Consider the following 19,875-nt stretch of genomic DNA (forward strand, 5'->3'; position numbering starts at 1 on the left):
CACTACTCTGGTCAGTCACCCTGAAGCTGGCACTACTCTGGTCAGTCACCTGAAGCTGGCACTACTCTGGTCAGTCACCATGAAGCTGGCACTACTCTGGTCAGTCACCTGAAGCTGGCACTACTCTGGTCAGTCACCATGAAGCTGGCACTACTCTGGTCAGTCACCTGAAGCTGGCACTACTCTGGTCAGTCACCTGAAGCTGGCACTACTCTGGTCAGTCACCTGAAGCTGGCACTACTCTGGTCAGTCACCTGAAGCTGGCACTACTCTGGTCAGTCACCCTGAAGCTGGCACTACTCTGGTCAGTCACCTGAAGCTGGCACTACTCTGGTCAGTCACCATGAAGCTGGCACTACTCTGGTCAGTCACCTGAAGCTGGCACTACTCTAGTCAGTCACCCTGAAGCTGGCACTACTCTGGTCAGTCACCTGAAGCTGGCACTACTCTGGTCAGTCACCCTGAAGCTGGCACTACTCTGGTCAGTCACCTGAAGCTGGCACTACTCTGGTCAGTCACCATGAAGCTGGCACTACTCTGGTCAGTCACCTGAAGCTGGCACTACTCTGGTCAGTCACCATGAAGCTGGCACTACTCTGGTCAGTCACCTGAAGCTGGCACTACTCTGGTCAGTCACCTGAAGCTGGCACTACTCTGGTCAGTCACCCTGAAGCTGGCACTACTCTGGTCAGTCACCTGAAGCTGGCACTACTCTGGTCAGTCACCTGAAGCTGGCACTACTCTGGTCAGTCACCTGAAGCTGGCACTACTCTGGTCAGTCACCTGAAGCTGGCACTACTCTGGTCAGTCACCTGAAGCTGGCACTACTCTGGTCAGTCACCTGAAGCTGGCACTACTCTGGTCAGTCACCCTGAAGCTGGCACTACTCTGGTCAGTCACCCTGAAGCTGGCACTACTCTGGTCAGTCACCCTGAAGCTGGCACTACTCTGGTCAGTCACCTGAAGCTGGCACTACTCTGGTCAGTCACCATGAAGCTGGCACTACTCTGGTCAGTCACCTGAAGCTGGCACTACTCTAGTCAGTCACCCTGAAGCTGGCACTACTCTGGTCAGTCACCATGAAGCTGGCACTACTCTGGTCAGTCACCTGAAGCTGGCACTACTCTGGTCAGTCACCTGAAGCTGGCACTACTCTGGTCAGTCACCTGAAGCTGGCACTACTCTGGTCAGTCACCTGAAGCTGGCACTACTCTGGTCAGTCACCTGAAGCTGGCACTACTCTGGTCAGTCACCATGAAGCTGGCACTACTCTGGTCAGTCACCTGAAGCTGGCACTACTCTGGTCAGTCACCCTGAAGCTGGCACTACTCTGGTCAGTCACCATGAAGCTGGCACTACTCTGGTCAGTCACCTGAAGCTGGCACTACTCTGGTCAGTCACCTGAAGCTGGCACTACTCTGGTCAGTCACCTGAAGCTGGCACTACTCTGGTCAGTCACCCTGAAGCTGGCACTACTCTGGTCAGTCACCTGAAGCTGGCACTACTCTGGTCAGTCACCATGAAGCTGGCACTACTCTGGTCAGTCACCATGAAGCTGGCACTACTCTGGTCAGTCACCTGAAGCTGGCACTACTCTGGTCAGTCACCTGAAGCTGGCACTACTCTGGTCAGTCACCTGAAGCTGGCACTACTCTGGTCAGTCACCTGAAGCTGGCACTACTCTGGTCAGTCACCCTGAAGCTGGCACTACTCTGGTCAGTCACCTGAAGCTGGCACTACTCTGGTCAGTCACCTGAAGCTGGCACTACTCTGGTCAGTCACCCTGAAGCTGGCACTACTCTGGTCAGTCACCTGAAGCTGGCACTACTCTAGTCAGTCACCCTGAAGCTGGCACTACTCTGGTCAGTCACCTGAAGCTGGCACTACTCTAGTCAGTCACCCTGAAGCTGGCACTACTCTGGTCAGTCACCCTGAAGCTGGCACTACTCTGGTCAGTCACCATGAAGCTGGCACTACTCTAGTCAGTCACCCTGAAGCTGGCACTACTCTGGTCAGTCACCTGAAGCTGGCACTACTCTGATCAGTCACCATGAAGCTGGCACTACTCTGGTCAGTCACATGAAGCTGGCACTACTCTGGTCATTGTGCCCATACATAACCGCCCCTGTCTGCACGATGTATGGAGAAGAGACTTACATGAAGCCGGCCCCGCCGGTCACCAGAAGCCTCTTGCTGTAGCCCCCGGGCGGCCCGCCGTCAGCGCTCATAGTGTTACGGTGTGAGAACTATCACAAGGCCGCAGGAATACGACATGTCGCCGAGTCCCGAGTGACTGTCACATACTTGGAGCACATCTGTACAGAACACATTGTAAGTCGCCTGCGCACAACTCGTCTCACAATACAAGCACGACAGTCGCGCTTTACGGCTCTACCTGGCGACACTTACACGTAGCCAGTGTTAGGCTTCTCCATTGCCTCTAGCTGATTGGGCGCGCGTGGTGACGTCATCGTCCCGCCCCGTTGACTCTGCAGATGTGGCGGCCGGGGCTGCACATGTCACCGGGCAGTGTATAGAGGAGATGCTCGGGCTGCTGCTGGCCGCGTTATCGCTTCTACCGCACACGGCATGGGCCAAAACTGTGCACGGCAGCTTTGACAGCGCTCTGGCGTGGCACAGCCGGGGGCAGAACATCTTCACCTTCCTGTTTCATGGTGGGTACTGGTGGCAGCTGGACACAGTGCTGGTGAGGATGCTGTGCGGCTCCTGGGCCTAGTGCTGGGGATTCTCCTTACTGATGTGCCAGTGCACTGCCCCCATCTGATCCTTGTGCACATGTAGGGTCCCACACACAGGGCACCAGGAGGGGGCTGGGCATGGATACATCATGTAGGGGGCCCACACCAGAGGGTTATGTGTATGTCATATGGTATCTGCAAAAACATACCCTTACATGCCCATGCATTGTAAGATAATGGCCCAGACCACAGTCCTGTGTCATAGTGGCGCAGCACCCATGTACATATACCATCGTTCTCTGGTCATAAATCATAACACTGCGCTATACACAAAGTATTAGATTGGTGGATAAAGCATGACCATGCTCAGTGAGCGTGCAGCATTCCACATCTCATTATTTGTTTTAGATCACCGTAGTTCTGTGGGAAGTGACATGCGCCATGTTGGTCATTTCTGCCGGTCTTCCCCATCTACCCATCACTATTACTTCCCTTACTGGCCAATAGCAACCACTGACCTCTGCGCAGCTTTACTGAACCAGGGTGCCTTTGGCTGTCTCAGCATGCTGGGAGTGGTAGTTTTTTTTAACAGCTGGAGGCACATTGGTTTGGAAACACTGGTGTAAGGTAATGGCTAAAGGATATATTCCTATGAGGCTTTTGTCCCCATCAGTCTCTTAGGAGGCACCATAGTAGGGGTGTTGTCAGCTGTCATTTGGTAATAGGTGATTTAAGCAGATAGCCCGATAACCTATTTGTTTGGCACACACACAGGCGAGCAGGCCGTCCTACGTGTCCGCATCAGCAATGTTGCAGCAGCGGTTGGGAAAGACGCCGCCCTGTATCTGTACCAGGATGAAGAATGGATGAAGATGCACGGGAGCATGGAGGAGTACAGCTGTCCTGAAAGACTGTCCCTTGCACAAGCATCAAGTAGGCACCATGCTACCGATCTCTATAGATAGCAGCCCTCTCCTTTATATACTTTGGCGATATATCAAAATGGAAGAGTGCAACCAATCAGAAAGTTTCTTTCTTTTTTCAGAAGCCTTTTTAAATGAAAGAAGCAATCTGATTGGTTGCTATGGGCATCTGCACTACTCCTTCTCTACACAGGTTTTGATACCATGTTATGGTTTTCTATTCATGTACGATGATTACTACAATGGGCAGCTGCTGCCTCCCGGGTGATTTCTCAAGGCAGACCATGGTGGACCAAAGGCTTACCTCTAAACATGGTTTCTAGTGGGACAAACCCTGTTTAAACCAACATGTTTAAAGGGGTACTCCAGTGCTTAGACATCTTATCCCGTGTAACGTCACGCCCCCGCCCCCGTGTGATGTCACGCTCTGCCCCTCAATGCAAGCCTACAGGAGGGGGCGTGATAGCTGTCACGCCCCCTCCCATAGACTTACATTGGGGGGCAGAGCGTGACATCACACGGGGGCGGGGATGTGACATCACACGCTGCCCGCCCTGTAGTCGCCGGTAATCAGTCCCGCAGCGAACACACTCCGGGGACTGATTACAAACGGGGTGCCGTGTGCATGATCCCGGGGGTCCCCAGCGGCAGGACTCCCGCGATCAGGCATCTTATCCCCTATCCTTTGGATAGGGGATAAGATGTCCAAGCATCGGAGTACCCCTTTAAAGGGTACTCCGGCCCTGAGACATCTTATCGGCCGTCACACCCCCTCCCATAGACTTGCATAGCGGGGGGGGGGGGTGACGTCACACCTGGCCACGCCTATCCAACTGTCAGTGGCTGCATATAATAGTGTTTTTCGAGCTAATAAAAGCCGTAATAAGAGGTATAACAGTAAGGCTGGAGACATATTTTACACACCATACACACACTGTGGTTAGGTTATATGTTGCGCTTTAACCCTGGACATATTAATAGGTTTTACGTAGTTGGTCTACCCTCTGGATCTAAATTGACTACAGAGGAAGCATTTCCTTCACATAGTCTGTACGATGATGTTGGCTTGTGGTTGAGCGTGGAACATAGTTTGTTCAGCAACCAGTGAACACAGTTTATCATCTCTTTATTTACAGCCATGTCACTAGTGATGCCAGATACATAGCTCCGGGTTATTAAGTAAAACCTGTTTTCTCCACCTATAAGGTCTTAGACACGTACTATGAAGGTAGAGCGTAATATACCTTATACAGATGGTAAGTCACTTACCCACAGATATGCCTATAACATAAGATGTAGAGGCAGCAGTGATCATGAGGAAAGTGGGAGCTAATGCTGGGGAAACTGGATAAACCTTACAAGAATTGTACTGTATTTCCAAATATATACAATCACAATGCCTGTCTACCTTCTAAACAATCACTTCAAGTGTGTAATGAAAGAATCCCGGCACTCAGTGGTCTTGATGCAATTCTTTGTTTTATCGTTATTAATGCATAAAGTGATATACATTAATAAAGAAAAAACTAAGAATTGCATCAAGACCACTGAGTGCTGGGATTCTTTCATTGCTTGCTTCATATTTGATCCACGGGCGCCATATTTACACCAGTGCCGATCTTCTACTCATCTACATATGACTTATAGTGTTACTGTCATTAAATACAACTTTTGACATGTTGATCAGACTTGTATTGATCACATCAGGTCTCACTCGTGTGACCCGCTGCCATCCGGAGTTGTTGGCCAGGGAAGGGGGCGGCATTTTTCTCCACTCCATGGTGAGCCAAGGGATCCATACATTTCTCTGTATAGACTTCTATGCGTAGAACGGAACGGATCTCTTGACCAGCATGGGAGCGGAGCACAATGATGCCCCCGGCTTTCCTGACTTATAACTCATGATCACAGTGGGTCTTGTTTTTAACAACAGTAACACTTTGAAACTTTCTTACACCAATAGTTATACGTAAGGTTCTAAGAAGAGCATAATTGTGACTGGACAGGTTGTAGTCGGTGAAAGGTAGATCTGAAGAAAGTAGGAAGAGGAAATTGAAAGCTGGGTTCACACTACGTTTTGACGATACGGTCACCGGATCAGACTGGGCAGAGTGAAATTCGCATCCAACTGGGAGCAGTTACCCAGTCCATATCTCATTCATTTGAATGAGCTGACCGGAGTCTGATAGTGACTCCGGTCGGTTCATTTTTTTACCTGGTTTTGTGACTTGACCTAAAACCATGGTTTGCCACAGTTTTAGGTCCGATCACAAAACCGGATACGGGGGAAAAATGAGCCGACCGTAGTCACAATCTGACTCCGGTCGGCTCATTCAAATGATTGAGATACAGGTTGGGTCCGTTTCATCAAAACGTAGTGTGAACCTCGCCTAATCCAGCAGGCAATATTCTGAGAGGTCTGATAAACTAGCCCAGAGGTCCACAACCTTTTGTGAACCACGTCTAATCTCGAGTGATGGTGGGGAGCCACATTTAATATAAAAATGGAGGCGAGACTTATTGAAGTGGTTTTCTGGTAATATATGAATGATAGCCTAACTACAGGATAAGATATAAATTGCTGAGTGCTGGATTCGGCACCCCCCACAAATGCAGTTTGGTGATAGGTAAGTGCCAGGTAACTGCAGCTTAGCTACCATTCATTTATCAGCACTGTCAGGGGTCATGAGCAGCTGGTTGAATCCACTAGGCTAGTGCTTGTTTCCTGCATAGAGCTAAAAATATTTGCATCTTTTTTCTGGGTTTTGACAAAAAATACTGCGCAAAATACTGTGTAAATCCACTGTGAAACTTACAATGCGGAAAACCTGCAGCAGATTATGTACATGTGAACGTACCCTTATTCTTTGTTTCCTCAAGTTTCTCTACCCATAAGGGTGCGTTCACACTGCGAAACCTCCGCTTGCTGAATTCAGCGAGCGGAGATTCCATCTGGCGGCCGCCGACCAAAATACTTTGGCCCTAGGGCCTCGGGGCACTGAGCCGTCACCATTGACAACTATGCAGTGCTGGCGGAATCCGCCTGTGGAAATCCGTGGGAATTCCGTAGTGTGAACGTACCCTAACCGTGAATGTCATACTTTTTCTGTGCCCAATGCATCTCTCAGGTCTCCTAAATGAAAGGATTTTACTATAGCCATAAAATGAAATGTTTTGTTATGGTCACAACTTGCATTGTAGCTTGTGCTTTACATTTTCTTTTTTTTCCAGTTCCTTTGAACCAAACTGAATATAACTACACTCTGCCACAGATCATTTCTCCTGTTGCATGGTATGCCATATATGTGGACAAATACACCTGTCTCATGAGCTACGAGGACCCCAGGACAGATGAGATCACGTTTCAGGTCACCTTGTTGAATCCTGATGCAGCAGGGAATCCTTTTGATCATTTTGGGGCAGATGAGTCTGGTGAGTGCCTATACACATGTATTGATATTCAAGGCCTTTCTCATGTCATTTCTATGTGCTTGTAAACAGTCTGTTAAAGGGCTACTTGTGTAAAATATTGTACTATGCTCTTCATTGTAAAAAAATAAACTTTGACTTGCCTCCCCCCCCCACTCCCCCGGTATCCTGGTCCTGTCCTCTGGTGCGGTCCTCTTCCTGTCACACTGCAGCTTAGCTAATTGCCTTGACCCCTGATTGGCAGAGTCTGAGTGTAATGTATCAGGCCCCAGCACCAGGAAGAAGGCCAGGCGCGGGCTCAATAAATAACACTGTGGCTTAGCCAATCATTAGTCGAGGCGGAACATCACTGTGGCCGTCGATACAGGGCAGTCTGATGTGTTTAGTTCCAAAAGCAGCAAGGAGGATGGGACAGCGATACAGAGACATTCAAGGAGTGGCGGGATGTAAATCAAAATGTTATATATATTTTTTTCATTGTGGCAGCATAATAAAAGAGTACCGTTTAAAATTTCGTGTCTATCCCCTATGTACTTAATTTATAACTAATCTACTGTGCAAATTTTAAACTGCCAATGCAGGTGCAGTGTAATATAGATCTCATCCAGTTACATATCCAGTAACAGTCCTTGTGTATAAACAGGATATTGGTGTAATATAAGAAGACCCCTGTCCTAGGACCACTCTCTGTGATCAGCAAGTCATTTTAGGGAGCTTATGCTATCCAAATAGTGTTACATTTTCCCTGCAGTGGCCATTGCAATGGAAATGTCTGCCTGCACAGTCTCCTGGGTAAACCAGCCCACATGATTTTTTTTTTTTACATTAGACTTGCCCAACTATGCCTTTACGGACCTTGCTATGTTCACTGGGGCACAGCCATGCTGCAAAAAACAAAAAAGGCTGAACCCAAACTGTTCCCACAAGGTTGTCCAACATTTCTTTGAATGCTAAAGCATTTAGATTTAACTTCACTGAAACTAAGCCCCAGGCCAATCCCTGATACATATCCCAATAGCATTATCCTTCCTCCACCAAATGTTACACTTGGCACAGTGAAGTCAGAAAGGTAAAATTCTCCTGGCATTCACCCAACACCGAATCATTTTCCAGTGCTCCAGAATCCAGTGGAGGGGTGCTTTACACCATTCCATTTTAGGCTTGGTGATGTAAGATGATTCTCCTGGTGCAGTTTTAATGTCATGGAGCTGGTATTGAGTCAGCAGAGCGCTGGCTTTGGCTTTAGCCCTCCATGACCCCGCTCTGAAACTTTACGTGTGCTCCACTTTGTAGCTGAGTTGTTGGACTTCCTAAATGCCTTCACTTTTCAATAATACCACTCACAATTGATGGACAATCTAGGAGGGAAGAAACTTCCTGAGCTGACTTGTTGCAGCGGTGGCTCCTATTACAGTGCCATGCTGGGATTCACTGAGCTCTTTATAATGACTGTTGGTAAAGGCCACTGTGTTAGTAGGTGCTGGATGTATACACCTGTAGGAATGGGACTGAATGAAACACTTAGAAGCACTGTCATTAGGAAAAACGTTTTATAATTTGTACAACTGATAAGGTTACTTTTTTAAATATACATTTATTTAAAAAATGTTTAATTTTACTAAAAATGAAAATAGCTGCCACTAGGGGTCATCTGTCCTTATGCAGACAGACTTCTCTGTATTTTTCAGCATACTGAATACCGGACGTAAAGTGTGTTGGTATCCAGTATAGGAGATCACCACTGCAGCCTTCAGCTGTTCCTAAACTACAACTCCTATGATGGGACTTGTAGTTTTGCAACAGCTAAAGGCAACACTGCTCTAACACAGTGCTTTACAAACATTGCAGCATCAGCTGTTGCAAAACTACAACTCGCAGCATGCTTGAACAGCCAAAGCTTTATCTGACTCCTGAATGACAAAGGTTGATCAGACATTCAGGAGTCTGTGAAAGCTGAATGACACACATAGTGACAGCATCCAGCTTTACTAGGAACAGATAGAAAATGTATGCATTAAAAACTACTGTGCAGTGATTTGCAGACTGCCAGGCTGCTCCCAAACAAAGAGCAGATGAGTCATCCACAGTGAGGGAGAGAGACAGACACGCCCCCTCCACAAGGCAAGAAGAAAAAGGCAAATGAGCAAGATATACATGCTATTTGTTAGTGATATAAAGGTCCTAGACACATAAAAAGTATATGGACAAGATCAGGATTAGGTACTGAGTAACATTATGTTTTATTATATTATTATTATTATTAAAAAATAAATAAATATATATATATATATATATATATATATATATATATATATATATAATTATTTTTTTTTTTTTTTGGGGGGGGGGGGGCACTATGACAGGTATGCTTTAAATTCAGTGATTAAGAGCTGGGGCCCAATACTTAAGTCTATAGAGTATACATTCTGGGATGTAAGAATTATCATTTCTAGTTACGGTATATAGTACCAAAACATACTTGACAACACTATACAATTGCATTTTATTTCCTTGGATACAGTTGTTCAGGCTCTTTTGACCTCAATCAGGCTAATGTAACCCTATGGACATGTAATATGTCACCCTTTAAACATCTCAATTCTGTGCTCACAAGACAATCACATGACTGCATCATTCCTTGGCTCTGTGTCATTATATGAATGATCTTATATTGTGATCTCTCTGGCTTCTAGTCTGTAGCTGTCTGGATTGGATTCATCACTTGATTCCACATTTTTAAAGCCAATATTATAAAAAGTTATCCAGTATCACATTAAAGGGAATAAATACATGGTGATCGTGTCATGTTTGCTTTTTTCCCACAGGTTTACATGAATTTTTTTTCCTGCTGGTGCTTGTGTATTTTGTTGCGGCTTGTATATACATTCAGGCACTGTGGCAGACCATTAAGAAAGGGGGGCCGATGCATACTGTCCTGAAAGTGCTGTCAAATGCACTGTTGCTGCAAGTCGTCTCTGCCTTGGCAAACTATCTACATTTCTCCTGGTATATATTCAATGTCCTTTTTTACTCTTTTTTTTTTTTTTTTGGTATAGTAATTATTACATTTTACTTACAGCAATCCCTCTTTTTCAGGTATGCCAAAGATGGCAAAGGTGCCCCTTTCATTGGCAGTTTGGCAGAATGTGAGTATTTCAGCGCTCTGGTTTAATTTTTTTTTCAATATATGTGGACCAAAACATTAGAACAGAATCCGCAGCTGAGTTCTGGAGAATTAGAGCCATGTGCAGGTTCTAACCGCATGGTAGACTGGTCCATCCAGGTCTGAGCCTTTTCTCTTTATGGCCTTATAGCAGCTGCCTGGTCTGCCTCTATATATGTATTTTATTTTAATTTTTTTGCTGTGTCACCACCTAAACTTTATAGCAACCTGCTTATATCTTGTTAAATAATTTGTTCTGCGTATAGGGTACTACCTCCTTAAGAGCGACACTTCAATTATACATGAATACACACAGTATTAGTATTGTTTCTTATAGAATAATATTCTGTATGTCCGCCATGTTTTGTTTTAACCACGTTGCAATCTGTTACTATTCTCCACTTGTAAACACATAAAAACCTTTATGATTCCCCATGTTCTTAGTGAATTGGGGTGGATTTTAAAGCTATTGAATGCATTTACACATACCAATACATCATTACAAGCACTTTACTGCCTGGTACACTGTAACACGTAAGTATAATAGGGGAAAGGTGTTGGCCATGTTAGTTTTCAGCTGTTCCCTAAGACAATATAGATGTATGATTGTAACATTTGAGGTGGATATAGTACTGTTACATTTTGAGACCCTTGCTATTTTACATTTAAAGGTGGTTTCCAGGACTTATTTTTTTTTTTATTGATGGTTTATCGTTAGGATAGGCCATTAATATCTGATTGGTGGGAGTCTGATACTCACTGGTCACCTGTTTGCCTTACTAGGGCGCCCCCAATATACAGTGAACAGAGCAGTAAGCAGACAGCTCCATACTTTGTGTAGTGGCTGTGCTGGGTTACTGCAGCTCAACTCCTATTCACTTCAGTAGAGGGAGCTCAGCTTAAAGGGGTATTCCAGGCAAAAAAAATTTTTATATATCAACTGGCTCCAGAAAGTTAAACAGATTTGTAAATTACTTCTATTAAAAAAATCTTAATTCTTCCAATAGTTATTAGCTTCTGAAGTTTTCTGTCTAACTGCTCAATGATGATGTCACGGGAGCTGTGCATGATGGGAGAATATCCCTTGCATGATGGGAGAATATCCCCATAGGAGCTGGACAGCTCCCGGGATGTGAGTCATCAGAAAGCAGTTAGACAGAAAACAGCAACTCAACTTCAGAAGCTAATAACTATTGGAAGGATTAAGATTTTTTAATAGAAGTAATTTACAAATCTAAACAATAAAGATATTTGAGGCTCAAGGTCTTTGGATAAGGAACACACTTGTTGGTTAAGATATATCAGATATTTATTCTATAGACGTATAAGACCACTGGAAATGATAGCAGCTAATTCAAATCGGCACTCTGGATAGTATTTGTATATAGATAATGTCCATAAAAGTGCCAATGCAGTCCTGAAAGTATATCACAGTTTTTCACACTTATAAATGTCCTTTTATAACAGTTGAGTGGCAGTTGAGTAATATTCAGGTGTCTGTGACCTCAGACTTAGATGTCGCTCTGTATGTCATATAGAGCAATTCTAGGATACTGTATTCCGCAGCACTGGTTATTCGAATGCCGGCAGTAAATTCAAACTATGCGCATAGTATTAGAGTAGGTTTAGCTCACCGGTCTGGATGCAATTATTCGGAGGTATAGTTACGGCTCCTTGCTTGTCCTCAGCGATGTCAAGCAGCCGTCTGTCCCTGCTCTCTGGCCTGAGAGCGTACCGCTGGAGTCTCTGCCGACTCCTATTAGCGCGGTGTTAGCGGATGGTGGGCGATGTATACAGGGGCTGCAGCGCTTGCAAGGCAGATATTCCAGGTGGCGTCCTCGTGCAGGTAGCGGGCGCTCCCGGTCTCTGACCGCGCGCTCAAGAAATGTCCGTGTGATAGCTGGTAGTTACTGTGGACTGCAAATGGTAATGGTTCAGTGGTCTCATACGTCTCTTGGGGGGGGTCGCCGGACGCGTTTCAGCACCTGGAATACCACGAGGACGCCACCTGGATTACCTGCCTTGCAAGCGCTGCAGCCCCTGTATACATCGCCCACCATCCGCTAACACCGCGCTAATAGGAGTCCACAGAGACTCCAGCGGTACGCTCTCAGGCCAGAGAGCAGGGACAGACGGCTGCTTGACATCGCTGAGGACAAGCAAGGAGCCGTAACTATACCTCCGAATAATTGCATCCGGACCGGTGAGCTAAACCTACTTTAATACTATGCGCATAGTTTGAATTTACTGCCGGCATTCGCATAACCAGTGCTGCGGAATACAGTATCCTAGAATTGCTCTATATGACATACAGAGCGGTATCTAAGTCTGTTTAACTTTCCGGAGCCAGTTGATATATAAAAAAAGTTTTTTCCTGGAATACCCATTTAAGGAAGCCAGCATGACCACTACAAAATGGACGAAGCAGTCTGGTCCTGATTGTTTTACTTTGTATATCAGCACTGTGGCCCTGGCAAAATACGGATTGGTGGGGTGTGTTGGCACTCTGCCAATCAGATAATCCCTTTAAGATGATACATTCGACATGGCACATCTTTCACATGTTCTTTTCTTTCTGTTCTAGTATGTGATATAGCCTCAGAGGTACAGATGTTATACTTGCTCCTTAGCCTGTGTGTGGGTTGGACTCTCAGCAGAATGAAGAAATCACAGTCGAGACCTCTTCAGTGGGATTCTACACCCACTTCTACAGGAATTGCTGTCATTGCGGTCATTGCTCAGGTCTGTGAGTTGGTTGTTTGCCCTATGATTATCTTTTAGTCCACAGTTACAAAGTGATGGATGATTATTTAGGGTCTATTCACACGTACAGTAGTCTGTGCAGATTTGATGCTCAGGATTTCAAGCTGTGTTCAGTCATTTAGTTTACATTGAGATATGCTGCAGAAAATCCTGCGCATCAAATCTGCTCAGAATACTGTACGTGTGAATAGACCATTAAAGGGGTTATTCGGCAACATAGATATGTTTTAAAAGTGTTAAGGCTTGCTTCAACCCGAAGGAAGTGTCTGCTGAAGCTATTGCTGGCTGCAAAAGTGACCCACCTAGAGGAGTGTCCACATCTCCTGACCAGAGTGGAGAGCGGTTACCAAGATCGTTGTGTCCTGCATTACAGACAACCCATTCATGTGAATAGGCACTGTGTGTAATGCTTCAACTTCTCCTGTGGTGGATCTGTAGGGAAATTCATTACTTACTGTCTGCCTTCCTTTAGGATTTTTTGCTCTGAAGCTTATAGAATTGTGACTGAAGCTTTTGATAAATCATAACAAGTTATTCAATATTTTATGTAAATTAGGGGGCATAAGAATGCAAAGAGTCAGATATTGTTTTGCATGAAAATTTTGCAGATTTTCCAACTTTGCAGCCTGCCTCACTGCCTCCTAATAAATCAGTGATGTGGAAAGCCGGACACTTTATAGTAAGATCCATCGTGTGAAATGCCGGTCTTGATAAATTCCAACTATGGTGTTTATGTAGAAGACAACTGTACAGATTTCCACATCAAAAACCACACAATGTCACTGTAAAAAAAAAAAAAAAACTTCAAAATTGACTTCAATGGGAGATGGGGAGCTGTGAGAAAAAGAAGCTCCAATAGAAATGATTGGGATCTGCAAGGCTAGTCTTCCATGCTATCAGTGGCTCGGAGAAAGCCACGGCGCAGTGCTGCACATGGGCACAGGTTTCCCTATGTGCACATACCCAACATGTGACCTTTGCCTCCCAGTATTTGTCTGTGTTTTGTCTGTTTTGAACTTGTGTTGGAATGCTGTATGCAATGCTCATATTACATGATCCTGCTGTGTTTTTTGACTAATATCTGCAGAGCAGAAAGGGGTTGACTCCTTAAAGGGGTACTCTGTCCCTAGACATCTCATCCCCTATCCAAAGGATAGGGGATAAGATGTCTCATTGCAGGGATCCTGCAGCTGGGACCCCCAGGATCTCTGTGCAGCACCCAGCGTTCATGTGGTGGGCAAGGGGTTGTGACGTCATGGCCATGCCCCTCGTAAAATCACACCACATTCCCTCAATGCAAGTCTATGGGAGGGGGTGTGGCATCCGCCACGCCCCCTCCCATAGATTTGCATGGAGGGGGTATGGTGTGACGTCACGAGGGGCATGGCCGTGACATCACAACCTCTTGCAGCCTGCACCCAGCGTTCGGAACAAAACATTCTGAACCCCTTAAGAATTGCAGCCTGGCCTGGCAATCTGCCTTTATTGCCATGGGCATTGTAGCAGCCATACATACCAAAGCAGGGGAATTGTAGTATCACATGATGGCCGTTCAGATGATACATAGAGGCTCTCTTCTGTGGCCTACTGAGAAGAATACCAAGTCATGTGGAGAGGGGTTATCCTAGTAAATCATCTCCTCTAATGTCATTCACAAAATAAACCGAAAAAGCATTATTCCATTGTTTCTGGCCAAGTATAGTGGCTACAAAAGCAAGAAATGTAAAGAATTGCTTTACATCTCTCCTACACACACAATGCTTGTAGCACCTGTACCAACACTGTGTAGATATAGCTACCGTACAGACCAGTTGAGGCGAATAATAACCTTTATGGTTTTTTTTGCAGGTCATTTTACTTATTTGGGAACAGTTTGACGACACCAATCACCACAGTTTTCATGCCCATCAGAGCCTGGCTGGCATACTCCTCATTGTCATGAAAGTTTGCCTAGCGGCCTCATTGGCATGTGGTCTATACCAGATTATCACAGTTGAGAGAAGCACAATGAAACGACAGTTCTACATCACATTCGCCAAAGTACGTGTCATGTAATGTACCCTGTTTGTACTTTAGAATCCTTTTGCTACCTTCACAGACTGTACAGATGACTGTGCTTTATTAACCCTTTTTCTGCCCGGGTCATTTTGCACCTCTGGTAGCTGAAACAATTTTCACACTGTTGACTTGTAAAACTAAAACCGAAATTTCCTAAATCATACTAAGCCCCTAGGTAAATGCAACAAACAAGTGAGTGATCCAGCTCACCTTCCCTGATATACGGTGCTCGGACCGGTGCCCGGCAAGGCATCCAATATTGAAGAAAGAATGTACAGAGATTCCAGCACTTTGTTGCAAGCAGCTTTATTGAAGATACATTACACCATAAAAACGACTGTCAGTCAGACATGTTTCGAGTGCAAGTGCTCTTCCTCGGTGACCAAGGTCACCGAGGAAGATCGCTTGCACCCGAAACATGTCTGACTGACTGATTCGTTTTTAAGGTGTGATGTGTCTTCAATAAAGCTGCTTGCAACGAAGTGCTGGACCCTCTGTACATTCTTTCTTTAAGCCCCTAGGTAGCCTTTATCATGCCTAGAGTCCCATGTTAAAAAATAAAATAAAAAGGACCACATGATATGTTTACTGTACCTGACTCAGTGAAGTCTGCACTATTCTATCAACAAAGCCTAATGTATAGCACTGAATGGAGGCCAAAATAACACTCTTTTGGCTTCTGTTATGTAATGGGGAACTATTGATACATTTATTTTGTAAGTGGGGAGCCTTTTCCCAGCTTATTCAGTAAAATGTGCATATTTATAAAGTTGACCTACAAGACAAAACTCCCACTGATATTTTTAGTGGAAAAAGAGTATTACTACAATTTAATCTCAGTATTTTCTAATGTGAAACAAGTTTGCGAGAGGGAAACCTTAAGGTGACTTTGCGGTAATTTCACGATCTAACTGGACTACAACCAAGTATGTAGCCCCAGATCTAGTTTTTGTTCTTTATTCTTATTTGCTAAATGAATGCATTGCTGTTTGTTTTCAGGGTTGTTTCTTGTGGTTCTTGTGCCACCCATGTTTTGTTGCCATCTCTTACCTGTTTAAAGAGTATCAAAGAGAAAAGGTAAGCAACGTGTTCTTCTTTTTCATACAATACCTTTTAGGAAAATCTATTCCTGTATGTACATTTAACTCTATATATTGTGCAGGAACTAAGATTAAAAAAAAATGTGTGGTATTAGAAATGCACATTAATGGTATGTTCCCACACACCGTATCCTGCACATTAAACTTGCACAGAATACCGTACATGTGAATACACCCTAAGGGTAGGGTCACATGTGCCGTATTTTGCTGCATTTATTTGCTTCTGCATATTTTCCTACCCATTGAATTAAATGGGTGCCAAAATCAGCTGTAGAAAATATGAAGCAAAATAGGGCACGTTTGACCCTACCCTAAAGGGATATTCTGGATAATATTTTTAAAGAATTGGGCTCGGCCTGTGATAAAATAAAGAAACATTTTCTTATCTTCCCTGCTGCCAACACAGTGTCAGCCCCCACTGCACGGCATTTCCTTGTGTTGGCACAGGGACCTGCCTGGTCATCCAAACATTGGCCATTGGCTGGCTAAGCAGGCAGGTCCTTGCGTCAAGACAGACACATGAAAGTGCTGCGTCGCAAAAACCAACACCGAGACTGCAGGGCAGCGATGAAAGTAATGCCGTTTCACGCCACGCAGGACGCTTGTGATCTCTGACTTCTCATAGGTCACGAGTAAGCACCCTGCGTGATGTGAAATGGTCTGTCATCTGCATCTTGAATTATGCTGTCTGACGAATAAATAGAAAATATTTCTGCTACATGGGGAGTGCTATCTTTTATTCGTTATACAAGCGATGAAGATGTGTTTTTTTTTTTCTATTTTAGTCACAGCCTGATGCTATGTGTTTAGGGAATGCTACTTGTAGAGATGAGCGAACTTACAGTAAATTCGATTCGTCACAAATTTCTCGGCTCGGCAGTTGATGACTTATCCTGCATAAATTAGTTCAGCTTTCAGGTGCTCCGGTGGGCTGGAAAAGGTGGATACATTCCTAGGAAAGAGTCTCCTAGGACTGTATCCACCTTTTCCAGCCCATGGGAGCACCTGAAAGCTGAACTAATTTATGCAGGAAAAGTCATCAACTGCCGAGCCGAGAAGTTTGCGACGAATCGAATTTACTGTAAGTTCGCTCATCTCTAGCTACCTGTGAAGGTGGTGGAATGAGCTGCTTTGCACATTACTTTATCACAGCCTGAGCCTGATTCTTCAAAAAAAAAAAAAAAGTATAATATCCAGAATACCGCTTTAATCCCTAAGGGATTTACATCCTAAATGTACAGTAAAGAATCTCTCTGCTGATTTAGTATGAGTGTTGGGTTTTTATTAGTTGGAGGTTGTTGTTTTAGACTAGCAGGATTCCACTCTATTTACTATGGCGATATATAGGTTGGCGGGAAGCTCCAACCATATATTCACAGAACTTTGTGAATACGTGCACACATTGGAATTTTCAGTTTATTTCATACAGGCATGAGTTCTTTACTATTTAGGGGCTAAACAATTTATGGTTGTACAGCAGTGGTCTCAAACTGTTTCAAAATGTCAACTCCCAGCATGCCTGGAAAGCGGTTGGCTGTCCAGCATGCTGGGAGTTGTGGTCTTGCAACAGCTGGAGGCATACCGGCTAGGAAACACTGCTATATGCACACACACACACTATAGCAGGGAAGACATACATCAGTCTGACCCTCTACAACAGTGTTACCCAACTAGCATGCCTCCGGCTCTTGCAAAACTACAACTCCCAGCATGCCCGGACAGGCGATCTGGAGGGCCACAGTTTGATATCATTGCTGTACAACTATGAATAGTTTAGCCCCAAATAGTAAAGAATTAATTCCTGTATGAATTTAACTGAAATTACATTAGGAAAATTCCAATGTGTGCACGTATAACCTAGGCTGATGCAAGTCACAGTACTAAAAGAAATGGAGGGACATTTATCAAGGTATTTACAGCTTTTTATTTTTATTTATTTATTTATTTTTTGTGCGACTTTTGTGGGTAAGCAAAAAGTTACAACAGCCCTACCTAAGCAATTTTTAGTTTTCACTTTGCAGTATTCAGGTATTTATGATTTGCAAAAGTCATATGTAGTCAAATAAAAGTCGCAAACCCCTTCAAAAAGTCACAAGTCTACTCTAGGTCTGACCTGGAGTACAAAAATACGTGAGCAAATTTAAAAGTCGCAAAAAAAAGACTCACAAAAGACTCAGCTGCAACTTTTTTGTTTTGCTTATGTGCTCCAAATTTATTAACCCCCTGTGATAGTATGATAAATATGTAGCACATAAGCAAAACTAAAGCATACGAAAATGACTTCAGAACTTGCTTACCAAAGACAACATTGATAAATGTCCCCCATGGTCTTTCTATTAGCAGTCTGTATCATTTTCACATTAACAGCCTGTGTTCTTCTTCATCAGGTGATCACTGTGGGAGTCATCCTGTCTCAGTCGCTCTCCATGATTATTCTGTATAGACTCTTCTTGTCACATAGTCTTTATTGGGAGGTATCTTCCCTTTCATCAGTGACCCTTCCATTAACTGTATCACACAAAAGTCGGTATTACTCTTGATATGACCTGGATGCTATATTCGCTTACTGTATGGTTATTTGCTGTGCTCCACATCTGCCGAACAGACACTGAGGAGTCATCTATCCTATGGGAAGAAGTATGATTGGGGTCTGCATCCTAGGTACAGGCCGGCCACTTCTTCCAGGCCCAAGCATCTACATTGAGATGATTCTGTAAATACTTAAAGGGGTTTTCTGTGGACCTAAAAAAAGAAAAAGTACTCCACATGGTCCACCTGGCTTGTTTCTGGCCCCATTCACTACTCCTCGATGCACCATCCTCCTTTGCCCACTGCTTCATTTTCTCTCTGCTTCTTCCTACTACACACCTTATTAAAAGTACATTTCCCAGCACTCCTTACTCCTTAGACCGCTATGATAGTGGAGTGGCTTGGTTTGACTTTGCTAGAAACAAGAATTACAAGCTGAGGACGCTGAAAGCCAGGACAAATTGTCACATGATCTCAGTCTCTCTTGGGAATGTGTGGCGGGGTGTACTGGGGCGGGGAAGGGTACAGAGTGTACAGAGGATGGCAGGTTTTTCTTCACTTCCTGCATGTCACAGCATATTCCAACAGGAAAAAATGCCCCAATAGAGGTAATAAGTGTACATTACAATGTAGGATACCAGTTATGAATGGTCTTCGCTATCTGAAGTACTCCTTTAAGATCAATGGTTGTGACTAGAGATGAGCGAATTTACAGTAAATTCGATTAGTCACGAACTTCTCGGCTCCGCAGTTGATGACTTATCCTGCATGAATTAGTTCAGCTTTCAGATGCTCCCGTGGGCTGGAAAAGGTGGATACAGTCCTAGGAGACTCTTTCCTAGCAATGTATCCACCTTTTCCAGCCAACCGGAACACCTGAAAGCTGAACTAATTTATGCAGGATAAGTCATCAACTGCGGAGCCGAGAAGTTCGTGACGAATCGAAGTTCGTGACGAATCGAATTTACTGTTACGAATTTACTTTTTTAGTAAAAAGCAGCCTGTGAATACTTACAAGAACTCTGAATTGAGTGGATTATGAACCACACACGTCATTTTTTTTTAAATATATATTTCTTATGTCTTTCAAAAGCTAAACCTTTTTGGTGCGCATTTGATTGCAGTAATGGAAGTAATACGTTTTGCAACACTTTTGCCACTAAAGTTAAAGATAAAGCGGCATTCTTGTATGTATCTATTTTTATGTGTGC

The 19,875-nt window shown here is 44.4% G+C and overlaps 2 protein-coding genes across 6 annotated transcripts in view; one reads left to right on the forward strand and one right to left on the reverse strand.

Moving 5' to 3' along the window:
* Window positions 1–2,542, reverse strand: part of TGDS (TDP-glucose 4,6-dehydratase) — a 57,398-nt gene extending 54,856 nt beyond the window's left edge. For 2 of the 4 annotated variants that reach the window (XR_008888531.1, XM_056555589.1), the window contains exon 1: window positions 2,158–2,402. Coding sequence is in view for 3 of the 4 variants with exons in the window: in XM_056555589.1 (XP_056411564.1) it covers window positions 2,158–2,228 (71 nt within the window). In the remaining variant the exon portion in view is untranslated. The other 2 variants (XM_056555588.1, XM_056555590.1) reach the window with 2 other exon arrangements.
* GPR180 (G protein-coupled receptor 180) lies at window positions 2,421–19,485 on the forward strand. 2 transcript variants are annotated; one of them, XM_056555586.1, is made up of 9 exons: window positions 2,428–2,675; window positions 3,474–3,632; window positions 6,854–7,054; window positions 9,877–10,057; window positions 10,148–10,197; window positions 12,799–12,956; window positions 14,826–15,017; window positions 16,035–16,112; window positions 18,523–19,483. In XM_056555586.1, the coding sequence occupies exons 1-9, from the start codon at window positions 2,543–2,545 to the stop codon at window positions 18,673–18,675; spliced, it is 1,305 nt and encodes a 434-aa protein (XP_056411561.1). In that variant the 5' UTR covers window positions 2,428–2,542; the 3' UTR covers window positions 18,676–19,483. The 2 variants fall into 2 exon arrangements, with proteins under 2 accessions (XP_056411562.1, XP_056411561.1); XM_056555587.1 differs by lacking the exon at window positions 3,474–3,632 and having other exon boundaries at window positions 2,421–2,675; window positions 18,523–19,485.
* The last annotated feature ends 390 nt before the right edge of the window (window positions 19,486–19,875 follow it).

This window comes from Hyla sarda, chromosome 2, assembly GCF_029499605.1.
Source record: "Hyla sarda isolate aHylSar1 chromosome 2, aHylSar1.hap1, whole genome shotgun sequence".
In the NCBI taxonomy this organism is placed as follows: Eukaryota; Metazoa; Chordata; class Amphibia; order Anura; family Hylidae; genus Hyla; species Hyla sarda.

Bases quoted from the DNA above. Each gene is read 5' to 3' on its own strand.
- GPR180 (XM_056555586.1), top strand. From the start codon at position 2,543: ATGCTCGGGCTGCTGCTGGCCGCGTTATCGCTTCTACCGCACACGGCA. The intron at 2,676-3,473 runs GTGGGTACTGGT...GCACACACACAG, and splicing joins CTTCACCTTCCTGTTTCATG to GCGAGCAGGCCGTCCTACGT. The intron at 3,633-6,853 runs GTAGGCACCATG...TTTTTTTTCCAG, and splicing joins GTCCCTTGCACAAGCATCAA to TTCCTTTGAACCAAACTGAA.